General features: G+C 45.8%; 1 protein-coding gene across 2 annotated transcripts in view; it reads left to right on the top strand.

Moving 5' to 3' along the window:
• The first annotated feature begins 15,389 nt into the window (after nt 1-15,389).
• The window catches only part of RSBN1L (round spermatid basic protein 1 like), a 50,106-nt gene continuing 45,615 nt past the window's right edge, over nt 15,390-19,880 (top strand). For both annotated transcript variants that reach the window (XM_080340470.1, XM_080340469.1), the window contains exon 1: nt 15,390-16,159. In XM_080340470.1, coding sequence (XP_080196596.1) covers nt 15,550-16,159 — 610 coding nt within the window. In that variant the 5' untranslated portion in view covers nt 15,390-15,549. The remainder of the gene's footprint in view (nt 16,160-19,880) is intronic.

Genomic DNA, 19,880 nt, shown 5'->3' with positions numbered 1-19,880 from the left:
GTGGCATCCAGGAAAAAAAAAAAGTATAAAAGTTGATTTTTTTCATTATTATAATTTGCAGTCTGAAAATATTTTTCCACTGCTAGATCACGGAAGAAATGAGAACTAAGACTGATAAGAACTAAGAACGGAGAACTAAGGTCATAAGCCTTGGACAACACCGAGCACACTGCAAACAAGCCTGTGTTTCTGCTGGTCTCGTTTGGCCCTTCAGCTGGTTAAGAAAAGCTTGCAAACGCTGGCAAGGATATCTGAAGGTATCATGACCCAGACATAAAGGCTTTTTTGTTATTGTTGTCTCTGCTGATTTGTACGTAGAGTGAGGGAATGAAGGACTGAAGAACTTTGCAGGTGTAATTTGAGTTTAGGAGCTGACTCGCTGCTCTCAGAGCACTGGGGTGAAAGGGCTGATGTGCCGCAAGGGTAACGGGAGGTAACGAAGCAGAGTGTTTCTGAGATCTTGTCCCAGCAGCTGGGTGATGCTCTGGGCGGGAAGGAAAGGAAGCCAGGACCGCTGCCAAGGTGTGCTCAGAACACAAGGGGTACTGAAGATCAGTTTTAACCTTTAGGAAAAGAGGTTTGAACAAGTCACAGTAAGTGGTTATGAATACAAACTGGCTTTAGAATACAGCAAGTGACTTGAAACTGGTGAACTCAAGATTTAACACAGAATATTTCCATTGTGAATATTACCCAGAGGCAAACCAGCGTCTTTTAGGCAATAATAAATGCACAGCTATAACCGTGTTTTGGTGCAGTCAGACTGAATTTGTCTGACTAGGTGAGCAACTATGTATTTATTTTGAAAGTATTTTCTTCTTCCTCTCCCCTAATAGGCATATTTGCAGGTTAATAGCCTGGATTGGTAACAATCACACCTCTGAAGCACACAGTGCCTAGTGGAACACTAACTGGATTTGCTGGCCCTGTTAGCAGGAGCTTATGAAGCAGAGTAGCCCAGTGCTGCTGCCTGGGAGGTGGGTGACGTGGGCAGGTCCCAGTTGTGCCGTCGCTGGCTGCACACGCGGCCGCACTGGGCGCTGCTGGTTCTCCCGTGGATGCTCCCAGCTCTGCTCCTCCCACCTTCTCTCTTGACTCAAAATGTTCTGTGAATTCACTGATTTTCTAGCTGCCATGAGAGCAGTACCTTTTTTCTAATGCTCGTCTTGATTTTAGCTGTTTGGTGTTTTGCTGTGCCAAATTTTATTTTGCCTAAATCTTGCATCTGCATCTGTGTGTTCTCTTCCTTTTAGCCACCTTGGTACCATGTCTTTGTGGCCAGGTTAGTAACTCTTATTTAGGCAGATGTAATACCTGATATAATGTGTGAGAATGGACCCAAATTCAAAAGTCCAAGTGCTTTCTTGTACACAAATCTTGCTTTGCAGGCTCTGCCATAAACACACAATCCCACATGGGATACTTTCTTCCACTGGCCTCATAGGCTCAGGCACTGGGTTATAATTGGTATGGGAGCAAGACTCAGACTTATGGGGGTTTGACATTTAGGTCATGGTGAGAATATAGTGTTGTGTGTAGTGTAACATCAAGTCAACAGAGAAATACCAGGGTACAAGTTAAATAGAAAACTGCCACTCTGTATCCTAGCAGCAGCTATTGTATTCTCTCCCTAAGCTGGAGAGAGCAGAGACAGCCCACTCCTAAACAAAGTTTAAGTACAAAGTGTAAATACCTGAAATGACCATGCAGTGACTTCTTTTTTCTTTGTTTTTCCAGGGTATCAAAATACCTAAAAATTAATTTCCTTAACCTTGCAGGAGCTTGTGGGCTCAGAAGTTGGACATGAATCCTGTGTAGGAAGGCAGCAGATGGAAAGCTGCATACTTGCCCAAAGCGACTGGGTTTGGTTTGAACACACTGCCTTTTTTTGCCTGGGATGTAAATGTGGGATGATTTAACTCAGGTTAGGTGATAGTCTGCCGTTTCTCATCTCCCATACGACATAAAGTACATCTGGAATAATGGTTTTTCTTACTCAGCTGTAGTGAGGAGATCCTCTGCCCTTGCTAGTAAATCAGCAGAGCAGTCCTGGGCAGGAAGGTCAAGTGCAAGCAGGGGAGTACAGCGGAGGAGTGCTGGATGTTTAGAAACCAGCAGTCTTGCAGCAGGGGAGGGAACTGTATCCAAGTAAATTTACTTTAGTGATGACGAGATAATTGTTTGGCACATGTGTGAGGAATACACCTTCAGTCCAGACCTGGCACTTCCAAACCGTGAGCGTGACTCTCCCTCCCAGACAGGCACCTCGCCTGGGCCAGCAGCGGTTCTGGGCCCAGCGCTTCAAAGAAAACACCATTTTGGCTGCTAAGCTGCTGGCCAGGCTTGCTTTACACATCCCTAATCCCCTGCACAAGTCAGTTATTCATCTCCTCAAGCTGAGGTAGCTTTGTGCTAATCACTCCTTGCTATATCTTCTCTCTGAAAGTATTTGTCGTGCAGTTGCATACTTTATACTTGCCCTTCTCATCTAGGACATGGCAAGTGTACAAGGTGCTTGCAGATGGTGTTGGTGACACCTGGGGTTACGGGACTGCACTAGAGGCTCTGTCAGGCTTCTAAGCAGGACCCGCTGTGCTAGAGGCTGTACAGAGCAAAAAGATGTGGGTTCCCCCCACCCCGAGTCACGCACAGGAGTGCGGGGAACCTGTAACAGCACTCAGGGATAGGAAAACAAAATGATGTGCAATCTAAACAAGATTAGGTTGTGTCTCAGTCAAGGAAAATTCTTAGAGGAGGAACATAAAAAGTGAAGTGGCTTTGGAAGGATGGAAAGAAACTTGCAGGCTTGAAGGGCAGCATGGAAGAAATTACAAGGCAGGCCTTAATAAAACTTGGAGAGGACCATGAAGGCTGGTGTAACAGGTCAGTCGTGCAGAAGTTGATTGATTACTTAGAACAGCATGGAGGGCAAAAGTAAAGGTGTGGAGAACACTGAAGCTGAGAACAAGCAGTTAACTGTGACAGAAAACAGCAGAGCAAGAGGTAAGAAAGATAAGGTTAAATTATGTACTTAGTGAAAGTCTGTTCTGTTCTCTCATGGGTATAAGCAAAACATTTCATTTGTGAAGGTGAAATGAGATGTGAGATGCACAAGAACTCTGGGAAGATCAGATCTTCCATGTTCAGTAGGAAAGACCTGCAAGATCTGACTAGTCAGAGCACCTGGAGAGAAGTTCAGGCGGAAGGGAACAGGTATCAGTGACAGCTGGGGTCGTGGCAGCAAGCACAAGGATAAGAGAAGTGGGAAGAAGAAGGAAAATAGGAGATGGAAATGGAGTTTCAGCTAAGGGTGAGGTGTCTATAAAAAGGAGTAGAAATTGTGTAGCGCCTTTGTGCAGGAGGGAACAAATCTGCATTATAAGAGCACACTTGTGTGATATTAGAGTTTGTTAGGGACTGCTCAGAGTGCCCATGCTGCTAGAAGGCTTGGGACAGGAGTCTTCTGGATTACACTGAAAGGGTTAAAAAGACAGGAAAGAATCCCATGTGCGAATATAGGCTGGGTGGGGAGCAGTCCTGAGGGTGTTGGGGGTGTTGGTTGATTAGAAGCTCAACCTGAGCTGGCAATGTGTGTTGCAGGCCAGAAAGCCGATTGTATCTCAGGCTGCATCAACAGTAGTGTGTCCAGCAGGTCAGGGAGGTGATTCTGCTCTGCTCTGGTGAGACCCCACCTGGAGTCCTGTGTCTAGCTCTGGAGCCCTCAACATAAGAGGGACATGGACCTGTTGGAGAGGGTCCCGAGGAGGCCACAGAGATGCAGAACAGCTCTGCTATGAGGACAGGCTGAGAGAGTTGGGGTTGTTCAGCCTGGAGAACAGAAGGCTCCAGGGAGACCTTATAGCACCTTCCAGTGCCTAAAGGGGATCTACAAGAAAGCTGGAGAGGGACTTTTACAAGGGCATGTAGTGATAGGACAAGGGGAATGGCAATAAATGGATAGAGGATAGATTTGGATTAGATATAAGGAAGAAACTCTTCCCCGTGAGGTGGTGATGCACTGGAACAGGCTGCCCAGAGAAGCTGTGGATGCCGCATCACTGGCAGTGTTCAAGGTCAGGTTGGATGGAGCTTTGAGCAACCAGGTCTGGTGAAGGTGTCCCTGCCCATGGTGGGGGGGTTGGAACTGGATGATCTTTAAGGTCCCTTCCAACCCAAACCATTCTATGACAAGTCAGAAAAAGCAGGACAGTGCAAGAAGGAAAAGGACCTTGCATTTGATGTATCTGAAATCAAAAAGCCTTTGGAAACTGTTTTGAGAGAGAAGTCAGACTGGACATAGTTCAGAAAGAAATTTCAGGAGATGAATGCAAGGAGTGAACATGGAGGTGAAAAGCTAAAATGCTATACATTCAAGTATTGTATTCACATGCACACACCCACACAGGGACTAGAGAGTGCACTGTGAGGGAAAAGGATAGCTTCCGGGGAAGAGGAAAAGACAACAGCAGGATGGAGATCAAGGTTAAGATGGAATTGAGGGCAAGTAGAATAACTTGAGGAGAAAAGACAAAAATTATGTGCATTTGCTGGTGGAAAGGTGAGATGTGAAAGAGGTAAATCAGTGGGAGAAAATGGTGCAGTTCAATGTTCCCTACAGTGAAGGGAAGGGCAGAAGTCAAGAATTTGAGCTAAATCGGGGTGTTTCAGCTTCTGCAAGGGGACCACTCACCTGTCATTATTGTTTCAGTGCAAAGCTCAGTTCCACGTTATCCCTTAAAGCCGTGCATGTGAAGATTTCAGACACTAATTGAAAAAGTTTACTTCCTTTTTGTTGAGGGTGAACTTTGTGGCACATGTATAGACATGCAGGGAAAATCTCTCAAACCCAGATAAAGAAACATCCCCTAGCTCAAAGCTGCTTCACCTGTGCTCCCCGTTGAACTACAAAACACAACCGATTTGGACCTCTGAGCCTTGTCTGGGGTGTTACCATTAAGATAGGTGTATGGAAGCTCTGGCTCACTCTTTCTGAAAGGATTATCATCATCTTTGCTGTCAGCAACATGCAAACAATGAGCAATTTTGTGTACACGTTCATTGCAGCCATTAGCTCTCTTTGCATATAGAACTGGAGAACAACATTGACCTAGTTGGCTCAGATTGAAAGGAAGGGTAATGTGAAATCATAGGGGATAAACATGACGTGATATCACTGTAAACAGGCTCAAAGACAAGAAAATTTACTATCTGAGGGCTTTTTGAAGCAGCATAATTAGAAACCACTTCAAAATGATCTAACTTGATAAAGCATAAGCTGACACTTTCTAATAAGCTGTATAGAAGTGACTTCCCTCCATTGTAGGGTTCTCTGTAGGTACAGGCTGGAAATAAGGGCACAGCTTTTCTCAAGTGCTGAGCATCATCAGGGTTCCACTAATTCAGTCTGAAGGTCTTTAAAGCTGCACTTAACACTGAATGTGAGATCAGTATGTGTCTAGACATACCGTGAAATCACTAGTGTTCCTGCTGCAGCTGTGTTTGAAAATACACGCCTGCTTGCACCGCTTTTTACCGGACTGCTCCTGCCGTGTCCTCTGTGGCAGGCTGCAAGAGCAGCCTCACCCGGCCAGGCTGTTTCTTCTGATTTGGAGCCTTTTCTTGCTTTCTGAGTATCTTTTTTACCTCCAAGCATGTAAAGCGGCGCTGAAGAGGCCACGCTCAGGGGTTTTATTGCCGCTGCTGCCGTGGGTGTGATGCGGTGGTGAAAGCTCAGCCCCAGCTGGGTGATGTGGATGCGCGTGGGCGCTGGGGCGCAGGCTGAGCCCCGGCAGCCGCTGCAGCCCCCGCTGCCCCCAGCTGCAAAGCTCCCGCCTGCAGCGCGACCCCAGCACACTGCGGCCAGAGAGAAAACGGAGCAGGACAGGGTTGGACTAGAGAAAGACTAGAAATTGAAATCATCTTGAAAAGGGGCGCTTGAGGAGGAACAAGGTGCTAAGGACTTTGGGCAATGCAGGCTTCATCTAATTGAGCAATAAGTAAACATATGCAGTTGCACGCAGCTACCACTCAGAGAGTTTTCTCAGTGCTTGAGGGAGAAGTAACATTTCAGCAGTATAAACAAGTTGCAATTACCGCAGCCCTTCACCAAAGGTAAGGCTTTGACGTGATCTCAAAATGCTCTTCACACGTTACCTGAGGAGTTAGAACAGCTTCCAGGGAAGGATATGCTGTGTGGGCTAAAACGCAGGGCTGAATGCAAAGAGCACGTTGCACTAGGACACAGGGTAGTTGGGGCAAGTCTGGGCAGCGCACTGGCCTCCTGGAACCCTCAGCATATTTTATGCCTGGTAAGGTAGTAAGAAAGCCTGCAAAGCCACTGGTAGCAATCTTAGTAGCATCCAGTAACAGCCAGGCTTTCCCTGATGTGACTTTTTCTGGCCATTTCAATGCATGCACTTCAACAAAACACGGGCTTGTTGAGTGCTGGGTGATCAGCTAGAGCTAGAAAATACTGTTTCCTCTGCAGCAATACCATGCTATCCCCAGTCACTCTCAGTATCTGTACCAAATGCTGAACTGCATCAGCTCTGAGGCTGTACGTGGCAAAAGCTTAGTATTCATGGTCTTAAAACAGTGAATAAAATAATGTTTCCCTGTGTGCTCACATCTCACAGCCTGAACTTCTGAGGTGAATGGTCTTTCCTTGAAGAGAGCTGAAAATGTCTTATGTTTTGATCTATTAAGTCGTTCTGGCTGTAACATTTACTTTCCTTAAGCACTTGACTCTCTTCTCTGGAAACACATGGTGTCTGTATGAAGAACTTACTGTGGCAAAGCCAAGGCAAGAAATTAGTTTTGCATTTTGGCTTAAATCCTGCAAACAGTTAGGTGAGTAACTCACACACGTAAACAGCCGCAGTGGGCTCAATGGGGCTATTCATCCACAGAGTGAGTGTCTGCAGTCCTGGGGCTCTGGTGCGGAGAGCAGCGGCTCTGTCTGCGGCAGCGCAACGGAGCTCCAGGGATCTCAGCCGCTGAAGTGGAAGTTCTCTCTCACATCTACAGCTCCCCTTTGATCCACAGAGTTACAGGCCTTAGTGTAAAAGATCACAGGCATGTGAGAAAATTGATCTTTTGGGTAGGTAGGGCCAAAAATCTCACGGAGAGCTTAACTGTCAAGTCAAATGAAGAGCTGGACTTGGTTCAAAAGGTTCTATCCCCTGTTGAAACATGGAGCATCAAAGACCATGCTGAGCTTTTCTGCTCACTGACTGTGCTCACTTCACCAGAAGATGTCTGGTGTGGCTCCATCCCAGCACAGACTCCACCTGCTGTATCTCTGGCCTGATGTCAGGACAAAAAAAAATCAGGTTCAGGAATCTACAAGTTTTGAAATCTCTTGCTATAGTTGTTTAAATTTTTATTAGCTCTCTTGCTGGTTTTTATTTATTTATTTATTTATTAGTTACAGTGATGTAGTCATTGTTCAGGTGAGCCTGGAGAATGTGGTGGGAAGAAGACACAAATCTGATAAGGAAACATGATGCCCTTTGGCGGTAGCTGCTCTCCTTTTACTTACTGCATCTCCAAACTAGTTTTGTCATTCACTGCATATGCTTTGTGGTTAACATAGCTTTGTAACATCACTTACACATTTCATCAGCACTGCCTGGTACGCTTCTCTTTTCAGGATTTCACTCTTATGAAATATCTGTCTTGGCTGCACTGAACACAATTATTTTGCTGTAAGTGAAGGCAGGTTGGGTCTGGTACAGTCTAATGCCACATGTTACTCTGATATCTGAACACAGTTGAACTCACTGGTAAAAGGATGGTGATTTTGTTAAAAAGTCCTAATGGAGCTTCTGATCTGTATTTCATTAGACACAATTAAAAACTAAAATAGCCATCACCATTAACTCCAGTGAGGAATCCAAGGTTACATTTCCCATTGATGTGAACAGTCCACACCATCAGGCTTTTATGAAAAAGAACTTGTACGTTGGCTTTTACGAAAGTTAATTTAAAAATGACTCATAATTCAGCTCATGAGATCTGTGGGGAGCAGTTTGTGAGCACTTGAAAAGTGAAGCAAGTTGCCTGGATAGAGAACCTCATCCAAAATATGTTCATGAAGTATTGTGGTGTCTGCTTGGCGTGTGGCAAGAAGCGAGTGCAGCAGAGCTGGGAAGAGCGGGGAGCACGTAGCTGAGGAGGAGAGAGGTGGGAAGAGCTGAACTGCAACGCCAAGGAGGAAACTGTCTTTGCCTGTGGGTAGTAAAAGGCTGAAGTGAACTTGTTAGGCAGGTTCCCAGTTTAGTAGGAGCCCCAGAAGGGCAGAAGAGGTGTGGCTGGGTAGCAGGAATGCAGCACAAGGAAGACGCTTCTTTAAACGAATTGTTGGAGTTTGAGTTTCTACAAAATGCGTGATTGTGTACCAGCCTTGTTGGTTTTGCTGTATGAGGCCCTGGGGAAGATTACTCCCCGGGGTGGGAGAGAAATTAGTGGTGGACTTAATAAGGATAAACTGATCCTTGAACTGTCCTGGGGGAGTGAGAGAGGTGGAAAACTGAAGAATGACAAGTTTAGAAAGCACCTGTTGTCACGTGTAGATTTGGAGACTGCAAAGTGACCCATGAACAGCGGCACTTTATGATATCACTGCCATGTAATGAATACATATTTATCTAACTGTCTGCTGATAGGTAATCCACTGATAAGAAGGAAGCAATACAAGTAATTATTTTGGTAATATAAATCAACCTTTATTGTTCTTTATGACTCGTGGGACAAGTAACAGTTCTGAACAGTGTTGCTGAGCAGCTCTTTCCCCTTCTGTGTCCTCAGACGGCAAATGGATACAAGTGAAGTGATGCTGGAAAGAACACTCAAGTGGATTTTTTTTTTCTTAATCCAGCCTTTTTGGAAATAAATTTTCAGACCTTATAAAAATATTTCTACAGAAAAATAAGTTCTTTACAGTGTGGTGGTCAAGGTTGTCCTGGATTTACCTCTCCATCATTTCTGCCTTTCACTTTTTTAATGTAGAAAAACCGAACTCCCACTCAGGCAGCTCTTCCACAGCGGGGAGGGTGGTCTCAAAGGCCTTGATTCATAAGATGGGGTTTCTGTTCTTCAAATTAAACAAATGAAAGAAGCCAAACCTCTGTTGGACCACAGGCAACTGCCACCTTCCCCGGGTGACAAAGTCAGAATGCAGGGAGCCAAAAAGGTCTCTTCAATAGATCTACAAGCTCCAGCCCAGCGCTGCCTCCAAGAGGGGTTTGGCTCCGAGAGGGGCAGCTCTTCTCTTGGGCCTGTCCGCACTGCCGAGACCATGCGGGAAGTATTTTGGAAGGGACCAGCATTTGTCACTACACTGAATCTTTTGATTTGGCAATTCCAGGCTCCTCTCCTCACCACTTCTGGAGCACCTGGCACACTCTAGGGGCTTCCTCATAACTCATAAATGTACAGGAGCTCTTCAGAGCCCCATGTGCCTATCTGATTTTATATTTAAAACCATGAAGCAAATCCTCACTTTGCTGAAGACCAAAATATACATAACGGTAAGATCCAGACAGAGGACACAATGGGATGTGACATTTGTAAACATGCTGCACACTTCAGTTACATGATTCAGAAAGCTGGCTGCAGTAGATTTTTATCTCAGTGGTATTTCTGTAGATGTATCAAGAAAATACTTTTCAATGTCTCTTCTTTCAGCGATTACGATTCATTTTACGTGTGAAGAATTTTTCCATCTGTTTCTCCTTCTCCCTCCCATCCTCCTCCTCCCTCCCCATTACCTCTGAGCAGCACGAGGGAGCTCACTTGGAGCAGCCTCTGGGCCACAGTCTGTGGGGAGATGACAAATCCTTTCTACATGTTCACTGGAATTTGGGTTATTCATCACGTACGCTTCGCATTCCTGCCTCCAAGCCAGGGCAAGACTGTACAAATACAACTGCAATTTTACGTAAACAGGCTGGGAGGAGATGGGTTATCTGCCTTGTTCAAGACAGTGATCCAAGGCTGATAGTGATGTGTTAGATTTACACTAATGTTATTAATTCCATCCTGAATGGATCCTGAAGCCCTCAACTGCCATCCAGTACATATACTTAAACATTTTGGGATTACTTATTTAATGTAAGTATGTTCCAATGAGAAGTAGGTACAGCATCTTCCACTTAAACCCAGCCTGCAGTCTCTGTGAGATGCTTTTCTAATCCTGTGGTCTAGAAACTTTAGGTATTAATATAATTACGTTCCAGTTACGTGGATTCATCTGAGAAAATCCAAGAACACTATGGCAAATGTGGTTTTACTTGCAGCAGTTTGTCTTGAATTAACTTTCCCAGAACCACCAAGGCCACTGATCTGAAGAGCTGCTGCCTCTAATTGGAATAAAAATTGTGAATAGACAGAAAGCTTTTTATTGTGGATTTTTCCATGTAGAAAATGGTTCAAAAGTTTTACGAGAGAGGAAGCAAGGCCTCCTCTCCAGAGAGTTTGGATGTGTGTGATAGAGATGGCAGCTTTATGCTAGAATTCTGGCTTTGTAAGTAAACAAGATAAAGTTTTTTATGGTCTAGACATTTTTAGCATAAAACTTCTGTTTCCTTTTACTTGCTGACAGCTGCTGGATTGTGCTTTATTCTCCTTGGCGTATACTGACCATATGAAAAGATGTTTCCAAGCTTCATTATAAAGTCTTTCAGATGTCACTTGCTTTTACTTAACACCAACAGAGGCCAAATAAGATAAAGATGCAGTTTGTGTTAATCAGGCTATCGTTTAAACAGGTTTGCCGGTTGTTGTTTGTAGCCAGGCAGCAGGTGGATCAGCTCTGACCTCTCTGTTCATGACAGTGCACAAAGTGTTTGAGGTTATGTGGAACCCCAGGACCTCAGCTGCTGCAAATTCTCCAGCTTTGAATTTAACATGAAATATAAGCACACAAGTGAGAAAAAAATGTTATAAAGACTGAAGAGCTGTTACAACAGTAAGATGTAGCTATTTGAAAAAACATTAAACAAGAATCAATTATAGTAGGTTCTCTCTGAAGCATAAACCCCCTTTTGTGTTTTTTGTGGATTCTACAAAGTATTGGCAAACGAACAGTGTAATAAAAACCATCACTGTCCCCTGTTGTTTGCTCTTCCCCTCTTCCAGATGTCCAACCCACTACCCCTGAGCAGTAACAAAAGACATCAGCTACTTCTGTGAACAACAAAAAAAGGTGTTTTAGCATAAACCCAGCTGCATCACCTGTTTAATGGAAGATGCTGGCTGCACATCCATGTCATTTAGGCATGGGGACACTGTCCCCTGCAGAGGACAATGGGGCTGGAAATTCTTACCCCTGCCACAAGGCTTGTCACACTGTCAGCAGCTCCTGGTTACGCACCAAGTTAGTCCCGACTGTCTCATTTCGTTCAATTGTTTGGGGTGTAATTACAAAAGAACTTGGATACGCCACTGGCTGTTCTGAAAACTTCGACTATGGAAAATGAGGCTTTTCTAAAATAAACCACATTTTTACATGATGAAGCTACCTTTGTAAGTGTACTCTGTGCACATAAGGTTGGTTTTCACCTCCATTTCCAAAAGCGAATAAATTTACTTTAAATAAATTATAAGAAAAAAAATGATCAGCATTAACAATTACATTTAGCTAATTTTGCAGACAAAAACCAGTATAAAGATGTCTAAGTGTTATTGAATGTTTTCAATTTACTCTTGGCACAATTATTTCCATGCTTGAATTAGGAACTGAGCAGATGCCAAACCAAGGAAGTAAGTGCATGGAACACAAACTGTTGAAAGTATAAAGAGTTTAAATAACATTTCTGAAAACTGTATTTCTATTTGGAGACCTGAGTGAGGTTCCGGAGCATCACTTGGGTCACCACCTAAAAGCATAAAGCCAAAACAACGTAACTCAATCTGTGTACAGCACTTATAGCTTTTTATTTTACATGGGATGACTGAAATTTGACAAAGTTGAGGTGACCACATACACTAGCTTCTTTAGCTTCCTTAGTTAATGAAACAAGATAGGTATTCGAACAAATAGTTTGATTAATAAGCAATTATATCAGCATTTCAGTTATTCTAATTGAAACGACAACATGTTTGTAATAAGCAGGCCAATACTCCGGTAAGCTTATCCTTAATGCACGTTGGACACTGGACTGATACAAGCTCGGCATTTTTACTGTTGTGGTTTTGCCTCTTTTGGGTTTTCATGGTCTAGAATATCTTCACAGATTTCCCTAAGTGCATATAAAATCATAGAGAAAAGCACATTGATATAATTTTCATAGCCTGTTTAAAGTCTCCTACAAACCCAGATAAGCTTCTCTGTGTTTCTGGATGCTATATACTATATGCTACATACTGTGCTGCAGTCACTCCACCACAGACTGATCCCCACAATGGCTGAGTTCATAAATCTCCACGGTCACTGCGGGGGACTGGAGTTGTGACATGAGACGCTACTATATTTCTCTACAGTAATTTTGGGGGCAATAGTTTTGACAGTGTTTCTCAAGATCGTGTCATTTTACTATAAGCATACTGTTCTGCTGTTTCCAATTAACAGCAGAACAAATTTGTGATTCTAACTTGCATTTTATGCAAGGTATACTCCTTGTATTTATCTCCTTTTTTTCAAAGACACTTTTTATTCCAAAGCATTTTTGGTGTTTCTTGTTTTGCCTGTGTCTTGTTCATAAGCGTCTGTCTGTGGTTCTCACACCAGCATCCAGAGGTTTGATTAAAGTAAAAAGCAGTAGAAAGGCAGACACAATGAAATTTGGCTTGAATATCTTGGAATGCACGCTCACTGTAGGTACAGTGTAGCACTTTAACGCATCCATGTGAGTGGTGACAACAGAGCCAGGGCCAGTGCCTGTTCCTCCATTGCACGCCGCTGCAGGACAGTGGGACCTGAAACACGGAGCCGGCTTCCGAATTTCAAGTGCCCTATAATTTCCCTTGCTGACAAATGGTTATGAGATGGCAGCAGCAAACCTCTCAAACATTAGTCACGCTGCTTTCCAACAAGCAACAATTATACTTAATAGGTACTCTGTCATCTTGGTCCAGTTGAATTTTCTAAAGAATTCACTAATAAAAACTTGGCTTATGCTTACAAGCACGATATACTACTTCAAAAAGCAAAGGAAACAATAGCTTGACTGAAGTTCAGTAGCATAGACAAAGCTGTCAAAGTTTGCTGCACATTTATTAGTTTAGATGTCATTTTTTAATTCTAGTTTTGGGCTATGATTCCCCTTCCCACCAGTTTTATCTTTGTATCTATTTTCACATTAATATTTTTGCATTATGATTCAATGCATTTTTTTTTTTTACATCCAGCATGCCCAGTAAGAAGTTCAGAAATATGAAGATTTGTCTCAATTATTAACTATATTAATGTAAGTGCGTTTTGGAAGATATTCAGCTATTTATATAGCTATCTAGCCTAATTAGTGTAATAAATATTGAAAGGCCTGCCGCATAGATAAAAGCGCTGTTGTACTCCCAGGAGACTTTGGCATTTCACAGAGGATGTGGTCAAGTTTCTTGAACCAAAAGCATGCCCCAGAATTTACTCTAGTTAAAGACCAATGCCCTCAGGAAACACTGCTCTGTTTTTCAAAGCCCCCAAAAGTGAGAGTGTGAAAAACTAGTTGTGGCTTATCTGAAGTATAAGTTTATTGAGTGAACTTAATATACTGATGATTTGGTATCAATACCAGCATAGAAGTAAGATGAACTGGGTTGTAAAGCCTGAGAGGTTGAGACAATGGCATGAGGTGCCTAAGATTTCGATTCTAAAGGTATTAAAACACCCAGGTTTTTCTCACCTATTAATACAAGTAATACATTTCTGAGGGAGCTGAAATAACCTTTGAACTCATAGGCCTGTTCTAGCTATACCAGTACATACAGGTAGATTTGTACCTGGATTTCAGCCAGGGATCGGACTGACCACTGCTCCAGTATGTGCTGTGAAATGTTCTTCCTGTGCTTTGACACAGATCACATTTCCCCCTCATGCCCAGAAATACAGTTTGGGGACACGTTCTCACAGTAGTGAAACTTGAATCATCTGAGCAAAAATAGTTTAAATGCAGTTGGCTGGATATAGAAAATTTATTCTTTGCGGCTGTTGAGATGAAGATTTAACTGAATTCAGCCTGGTTTAAAATTTGCAAAATATGAAATAGAGGAGGAGACAGCCCACTAGGAGCAAGCCGATTCTGGGGGTGGCTGGTTGTGGCTCAAATGAAGAGTGACGGTAAAAAAATGTAATATCAACAATTTGTCTGTCTGCTAATACATAACACACAAAACTTCACAGCACGATTTGACTCGGCAGCAGTCTGCCAGATCGAGTTTAACGTGGCAGCTTCTCTGTTCTTTCCGCTGCAACGAGCAGATTTTCAGGTACGACTGAGGGCAGCAGGAGACCAGCAACGCAAACGCTGCAGCAAACACGGGCTCACCTGCTCTTCGCCTTCACTCCTGCGGCCGCTTCCCGCTCACACCAAGTCTTGGGAGAACCAGTCGGCACCCGAAGAGCAGCCAAGGCAGCCGTGGATGCCACAGGCTCGGCGGGAGGCTCCTGTTCCTGCCCATAAACTCCACCTCACAGCCCCTGGAGGCGGCCGCAGCGCAGCCCCTGCCGGTGTCAGCGATGGGACCGGCACCCGGCTGTTCGCTGGGACGGCGTCTGTCAGCGCGGAGACCTCGGCAGCCTCTGGTGCTCCCCGCAGGAGCCCGCAGCCCTTCAGCCGCGGAACCCCCGGGCTGGGCCAGAGCCGCCGCTGCCCGCTCCGCGCTGGCCCTGCAGCGCCCGCCCGAGCGAAACGCGGCAGCCCCGGGACAAAGCCCGACCCCGGCGGCCTCTGCTCGGCTCGTCCCCTCGGGGCCCCTGTCCCCGCACCGCCCGGCAAAGGCGCCATTCACAACTTTCGTTTCTGAACAAAAACCCTTCTCAGGGAACAGCCCGCGGGGCCGCAGGGACCCCTCGGCCGCCTCCGCGGCGCCAGGCGGCAGCGGGGAAGCCCCAGCGCTGAAGAATTACAAGAAAAAGCGGCTCCCGGCTCGCTAGCGCCTCCAGGACCCGACGCAACCAGCCGCGGCCGGACCACCCGGCGCCCGGGGAAGCGGCCCCTCGGGCCGAGGCCTCCCTCTCCGGCTGCGGCGGCCTGACCCCGCCCGCTATCGCTCGGGGTGACTGCTTGCCCTGCCCCCGCTCCCTGCCACACCCGCCGGGCCCCAGCCCGGCCCAGCCCCATCCGGCCCAGCACCGCCTCCCCGCCCCAAGCGGCTGCGCCCGCCCGGACAGCGGCGCCCCCTCCTCTCGCCCCCGCTCTCCGACTGCGCACTCAGCCGAGCCCGCCGCCCCCAATCCTCTGACAACCCGCCCCTTATTCGCCCTGCGATTGGTCAATCCTGCTGTCTCTCCGATGTCTCCCCTGCCCATTGGGCGAGGCAGGGGCGCCACCCCGCCCCTCCCGGTTCTGTCGGTTGAGGCGAGCCGAGAGTAAATAGAAGCAGGAGCCCAAAATGGCGGAGCTGTCGGGCTCGGTTCGTGGCGCGGCGTCGCCCGAGCAGGAGCCGTTCGGCACCAGGCCGGCCCCGGACGCGAAGGCTTCCCGTGGGTCCCAGCCAGCCGCCAAGAAGATGAAGGGAGCTGACGAGAGGAGCCTGAAGGGCACCAAGCGCGTTAACGGTGAAGGGGGCGGCGGTGGCGGGAGCGGCAAGCAGTCGCTGCCGATGCCAGCGGTCGTGCCGACCTACAGCAGCCCCGCGGCGTGGGGCTTCCCCGCGCTCCCCTCCGGCAGCGCCGGCGGCTTCGCCTTCCCTGCTCAGCTGTCCCGGAAGCTGCTGTCGCCCGCCGTTTTGCTGCCGTCGTCCGCCTCCCCCTCCTCCTCCTTCCAGCAGCACCAGCACCGCCACCACCGGCACCGCCTGGCTCTGGCGGTCGAGGCGGGCGGCGGCGGCGGGGCGGGCGGCGGCGGGAGCGCCAAGCCGAAGAGGCCCAAGGAGAAGCGGGACAAGGAGAGGAGGAAGCACGGGGCGCTGCCCGTGGTGGCGGCAGTGGGAGATGGCGGCGGGGGCCTGAGCGCGGCAGGCCGGGAGGAGAACGGGGAGGTGAAGCTGCTGCTGCCGAAAGGTGAGGGCGGGCGCTGGGGCCGAGCGCGGCCCGCGGGGGGTCGCTCGGTGCCCGCGGGCTGAGGGGAGGCGGGAGGAGGTCTGGAGGGGGCAGCTGCGCGGTGCTGTGCGGGAAGGTGCTCGGGGCTGCCGTGAGGGAGCAGGAAATGGTCGTGAAGCGCGGGTCGAGCCGTTAGAATGGCCGCCGGCCCCGGGTCACCGCCGGCCCCGGGTCACCGCGGTTCACGGGGGCCCCACCTGCTGCCCCCGCCGCCCCGCTCGGCCCGGCCCGGCCCGCCGGACCCTGCCCGGAGGCCGCTGGCGCTGCGTGCGCTGGTGGAGAAGGCAGCGGCGGCTTGGTCTGCCGTCAATCCTGTCAAAAAAGGGGGTGTGGAGTTGACGATGGCGTCAGCTCGAAGCTGCCAGAGGCCTTAGGTTTTCTTACCTATTAGGGAAATATGGGTGCCTAGTAATTTACTAGAGATCTGCGAACACAACTGAATTTCTGTCGTTGCTGTTAGTTTTTACAAGCGAAGTCATGGAGTACTAGAGAGCATGCAGTTCAAATTTAAATACTTAGACTTTCAACATCTCATTTAGTTGTTGCTTCAGGTTTGCTTTATTTCCTGAAGATAACTAGGCTAAAATATTCCAAGAAATGCTCGAGGCCTTCAGGAGAAAGGGAGGAGTTCTGGGCTAGTTTATTGGTGGGGCTGGACAAAAATGGCCATACCAGGTAAAACAAGATATTAGGCTAGATTCTTGTTTAGATTCTTGCTGACTGTGATCAACAGGAGATGCTTGGAAAGTAAAAGACAATGTAAGAATATATGAAGACAATACAAGAATACATGCTTTTATTTCTGGTGTAGGCTTCGCCAGTCTGCAGTGACCTTAAAACAGATGTTGATGCTTTTGCATTTACATCGAAATATGAAGAACTTAAAACATTCACTACATTTTCTTTCTTTCAAAGGAAAGATAAATTATAGCTGTTGTGTAGGCTTAGGTAACTTTGTGATCTATATCTGTATTTATGAAATGAGCCAAGCTTTTAGAGGACAGTTATTAATATCAGTATGACTTTTTGTCTATTGATTATGTTGTCTGGCTGCCTTATTTCCTTTTCCGCTAGTATCTTAGTCTCTGATTCGCTTACCTTTAATTTTTTTTTTTTTTAAATGACTTGTTCTTTTTGGTCAGCATGTTGCATGCATCTTTTTGTTTTTGGAATCTCAATAGCTGGTGTACAAGTGGACTTTAAGTACGCCATTTCAGTGCTTTCAGGTATTTCATACTACGGTCTTTTTTCTTGTTCCTGTCCAAAAGATGACTTAGGAGAAGTCTTCAGAAGTAATACTCAGTACATGTTATGTATTGGCGAAGCCTTCTTGTTTTCAAGGATAGCTGCTAAGAAACTCCTCCAAAGTCTTTCGAGCAAAGCTATGGAAATAATAACCCTATTCACTCAGGTTGTCATAGTCTCCTACCAGGGTTACACAATAATGTTAATAAATCTCAGAGAACAGTATTATGATAACAGGATGAAATTATTTTTGCACATTGGTAAAAGAAATGTTGACAGAGATGGTGTCAACTGAACAATTGCTAATTGAACCCTCCTGGAAGCAGTTATTTGTTTTTTAAAGAGGAGATTCTGCACCTCGTATCTGGAAAGGATATTTTCTCAGAATTTATATGCTGGCAGGCACAGGTACTTGGCATTTTCATTGTTGTTTGCTCAGAACAGATCTTTTAACCTTTCTTTCATTTATTTCTTGAAAACCTAAGTACAGGCAACAAATAATGTTTTCCAAGGTAAATGGTACCTGTATGGCATCTGAGTCTCCAGATTTCTGTTTAGAGGAAGTGGTTTCTGTAAGTGAAATTTTGTGACGTAGTTTCCCATATAAATGAAAAACTTAATGTTTGTTAAACTGTATGTTTTTGCAGAGAAGCCTGTGAGAAAGTGAGGGATGCTCTGAGTCTTCCACTGAGAGCAGTCAGCCTTTTAAAAGTGGTTCTGTATTTGACCGTAGATTAAAGGACATTTTTGTGCTGTTAATCCTGTGAATAATTTACTTTTCAGAGAGGAAAGGAGGAAAGCAGTTATGATGCAGGGAGAAAAGAATGTCGGGGGGGCATGCAGAATCTTAAGTACAGAGGAAAACTAAGAATGATATATTGGGGTGGGAGGGTGGAAGAGGCAGAACTTGTGCATTGGGATTGCTGGGCAATGGCGTAGACTAGAAATAGATGCTGGAGGGATTCTGGTTGCAGCAGTGGATATGGAATGAGTGAATTGGAGATACTGACGTGAAGCAGGGAGGAAATAGCATGCAAAAGCTGTGTCAAAGGGAGGTGATTCTGATCTTGTTTGGGGGCAAAAAATGTGTAGGTGCTGAAAAAAAGAGCAAGGAAGGTTAGAGGAAGGGTAAGATAGAAGGGGACTGAAAAATTTAGGCAGCCTACAAATACGACATCAGAGTGAATTCAGAGAGTTTTATATAATAAAAAAAAAAAACAAACCCGGAGGCTTGCACATGCAGAATATATGGGGGGGAAAGCAGGAATAATATGTGCCTGTAGGTGTGATGAGTTCATAGAAGCTGTCATATGTGCAGCTGGTAGTACTTTCTAAAAATCAACCTGATGCAGACAAATGCAGTCTCCTTTTCCTGGAGTCTGCAGTTAGACAAAGATTTTGGTTTTGATGCTATGGAAAATTAACAGCAACATTGAATTGACAATATTGCTTCTTTTTCTTTCGTAGCGATCAGAACTGATACATATATCGGTATTTATTGCACCTGCTATAAAGAAATTTGTGCAGATAAGGAGGCTAGAGGTGCAGAAGTCCCTAAAAGAGGCAAAATATAAAAAGATAAGCAGGTGGGACAGGTGAGATTTCCCTGTTTTGTTTTGGGGTTTTTTGACTTTCTGAAGATGGAAAAACTCCATCCTTCTCTTGGCAGCTGAAGTAGAGATGCATTGCATGTGGGTACATGGAATGGAGTGGAATTCCCGATTGAACTTCGTACTGATAAGGGTTCCAGTGACTGTGAACTGGGAGGAGTCACATTTCTAATTAGTGAGCTGTGCATAACTCTGCTGCATACAGCAGTTGTGATGCTAGGAGAGAAAGCTTTAACCAGTGAGGGAGAGAGGGAGGAAAGAAGGGCCTGTGCAGACCTTAGTACGGGAGAAACTGAGGAATGCAGCAGCTAGAGGGGCTGGGAGAAAAATGGCAAGATTTGTCTCACGGGATTGCAGTGAATCGGAGTGTGCAGTGGTGCAGAGTGAATGACTGGGAGATCTGGACTTGGAAAACTGTAGTCATAGGACTTTGAATACTACTAATACCATTTACCTAATTCTAGTTTAATTACTGTGATGATAATAAGAGATGTTGACACTGAGGAGGAAATGGTGAGAATTTTTTTCACTTACCATTCAGAAGAGCTGATTATAGGAGCTGATGTGTGTCCTTTGCTTGCAATACTGATTTGCCTGGTTTTGAGGCACCTTTCTTTCTTAAGTTATAGGAATATGTTAAGCTTGGTTATAGCCAAGATGGGTGATGTGTTTAATGCCCTTTAAAATTTTTGTATTTTCTTCCTTGTACAAGACTTCATTTACAGATTTCTCTGGTCTTTTAATTCATTGGTAAGACCTTTAACTTGCAGAGTCATAACCAGGCCTTACAGCATGTGTTTCAATTAAATGAATGCAGTTGTAGCATG

The sequence above is a fragment of the Nesoenas mayeri genome (genome assembly GCF_963082525.1).
Source record: "Nesoenas mayeri genome assembly, chromosome: 1".
Taxonomy (NCBI): domain Eukaryota; kingdom Metazoa; phylum Chordata; class Aves; order Columbiformes; family Columbidae; genus Nesoenas; species Nesoenas mayeri.
The sequence above is the reverse complement of the archived record's forward strand: the minus strand, read 5'-3'. Positions and strand labels throughout refer to the sequence as shown.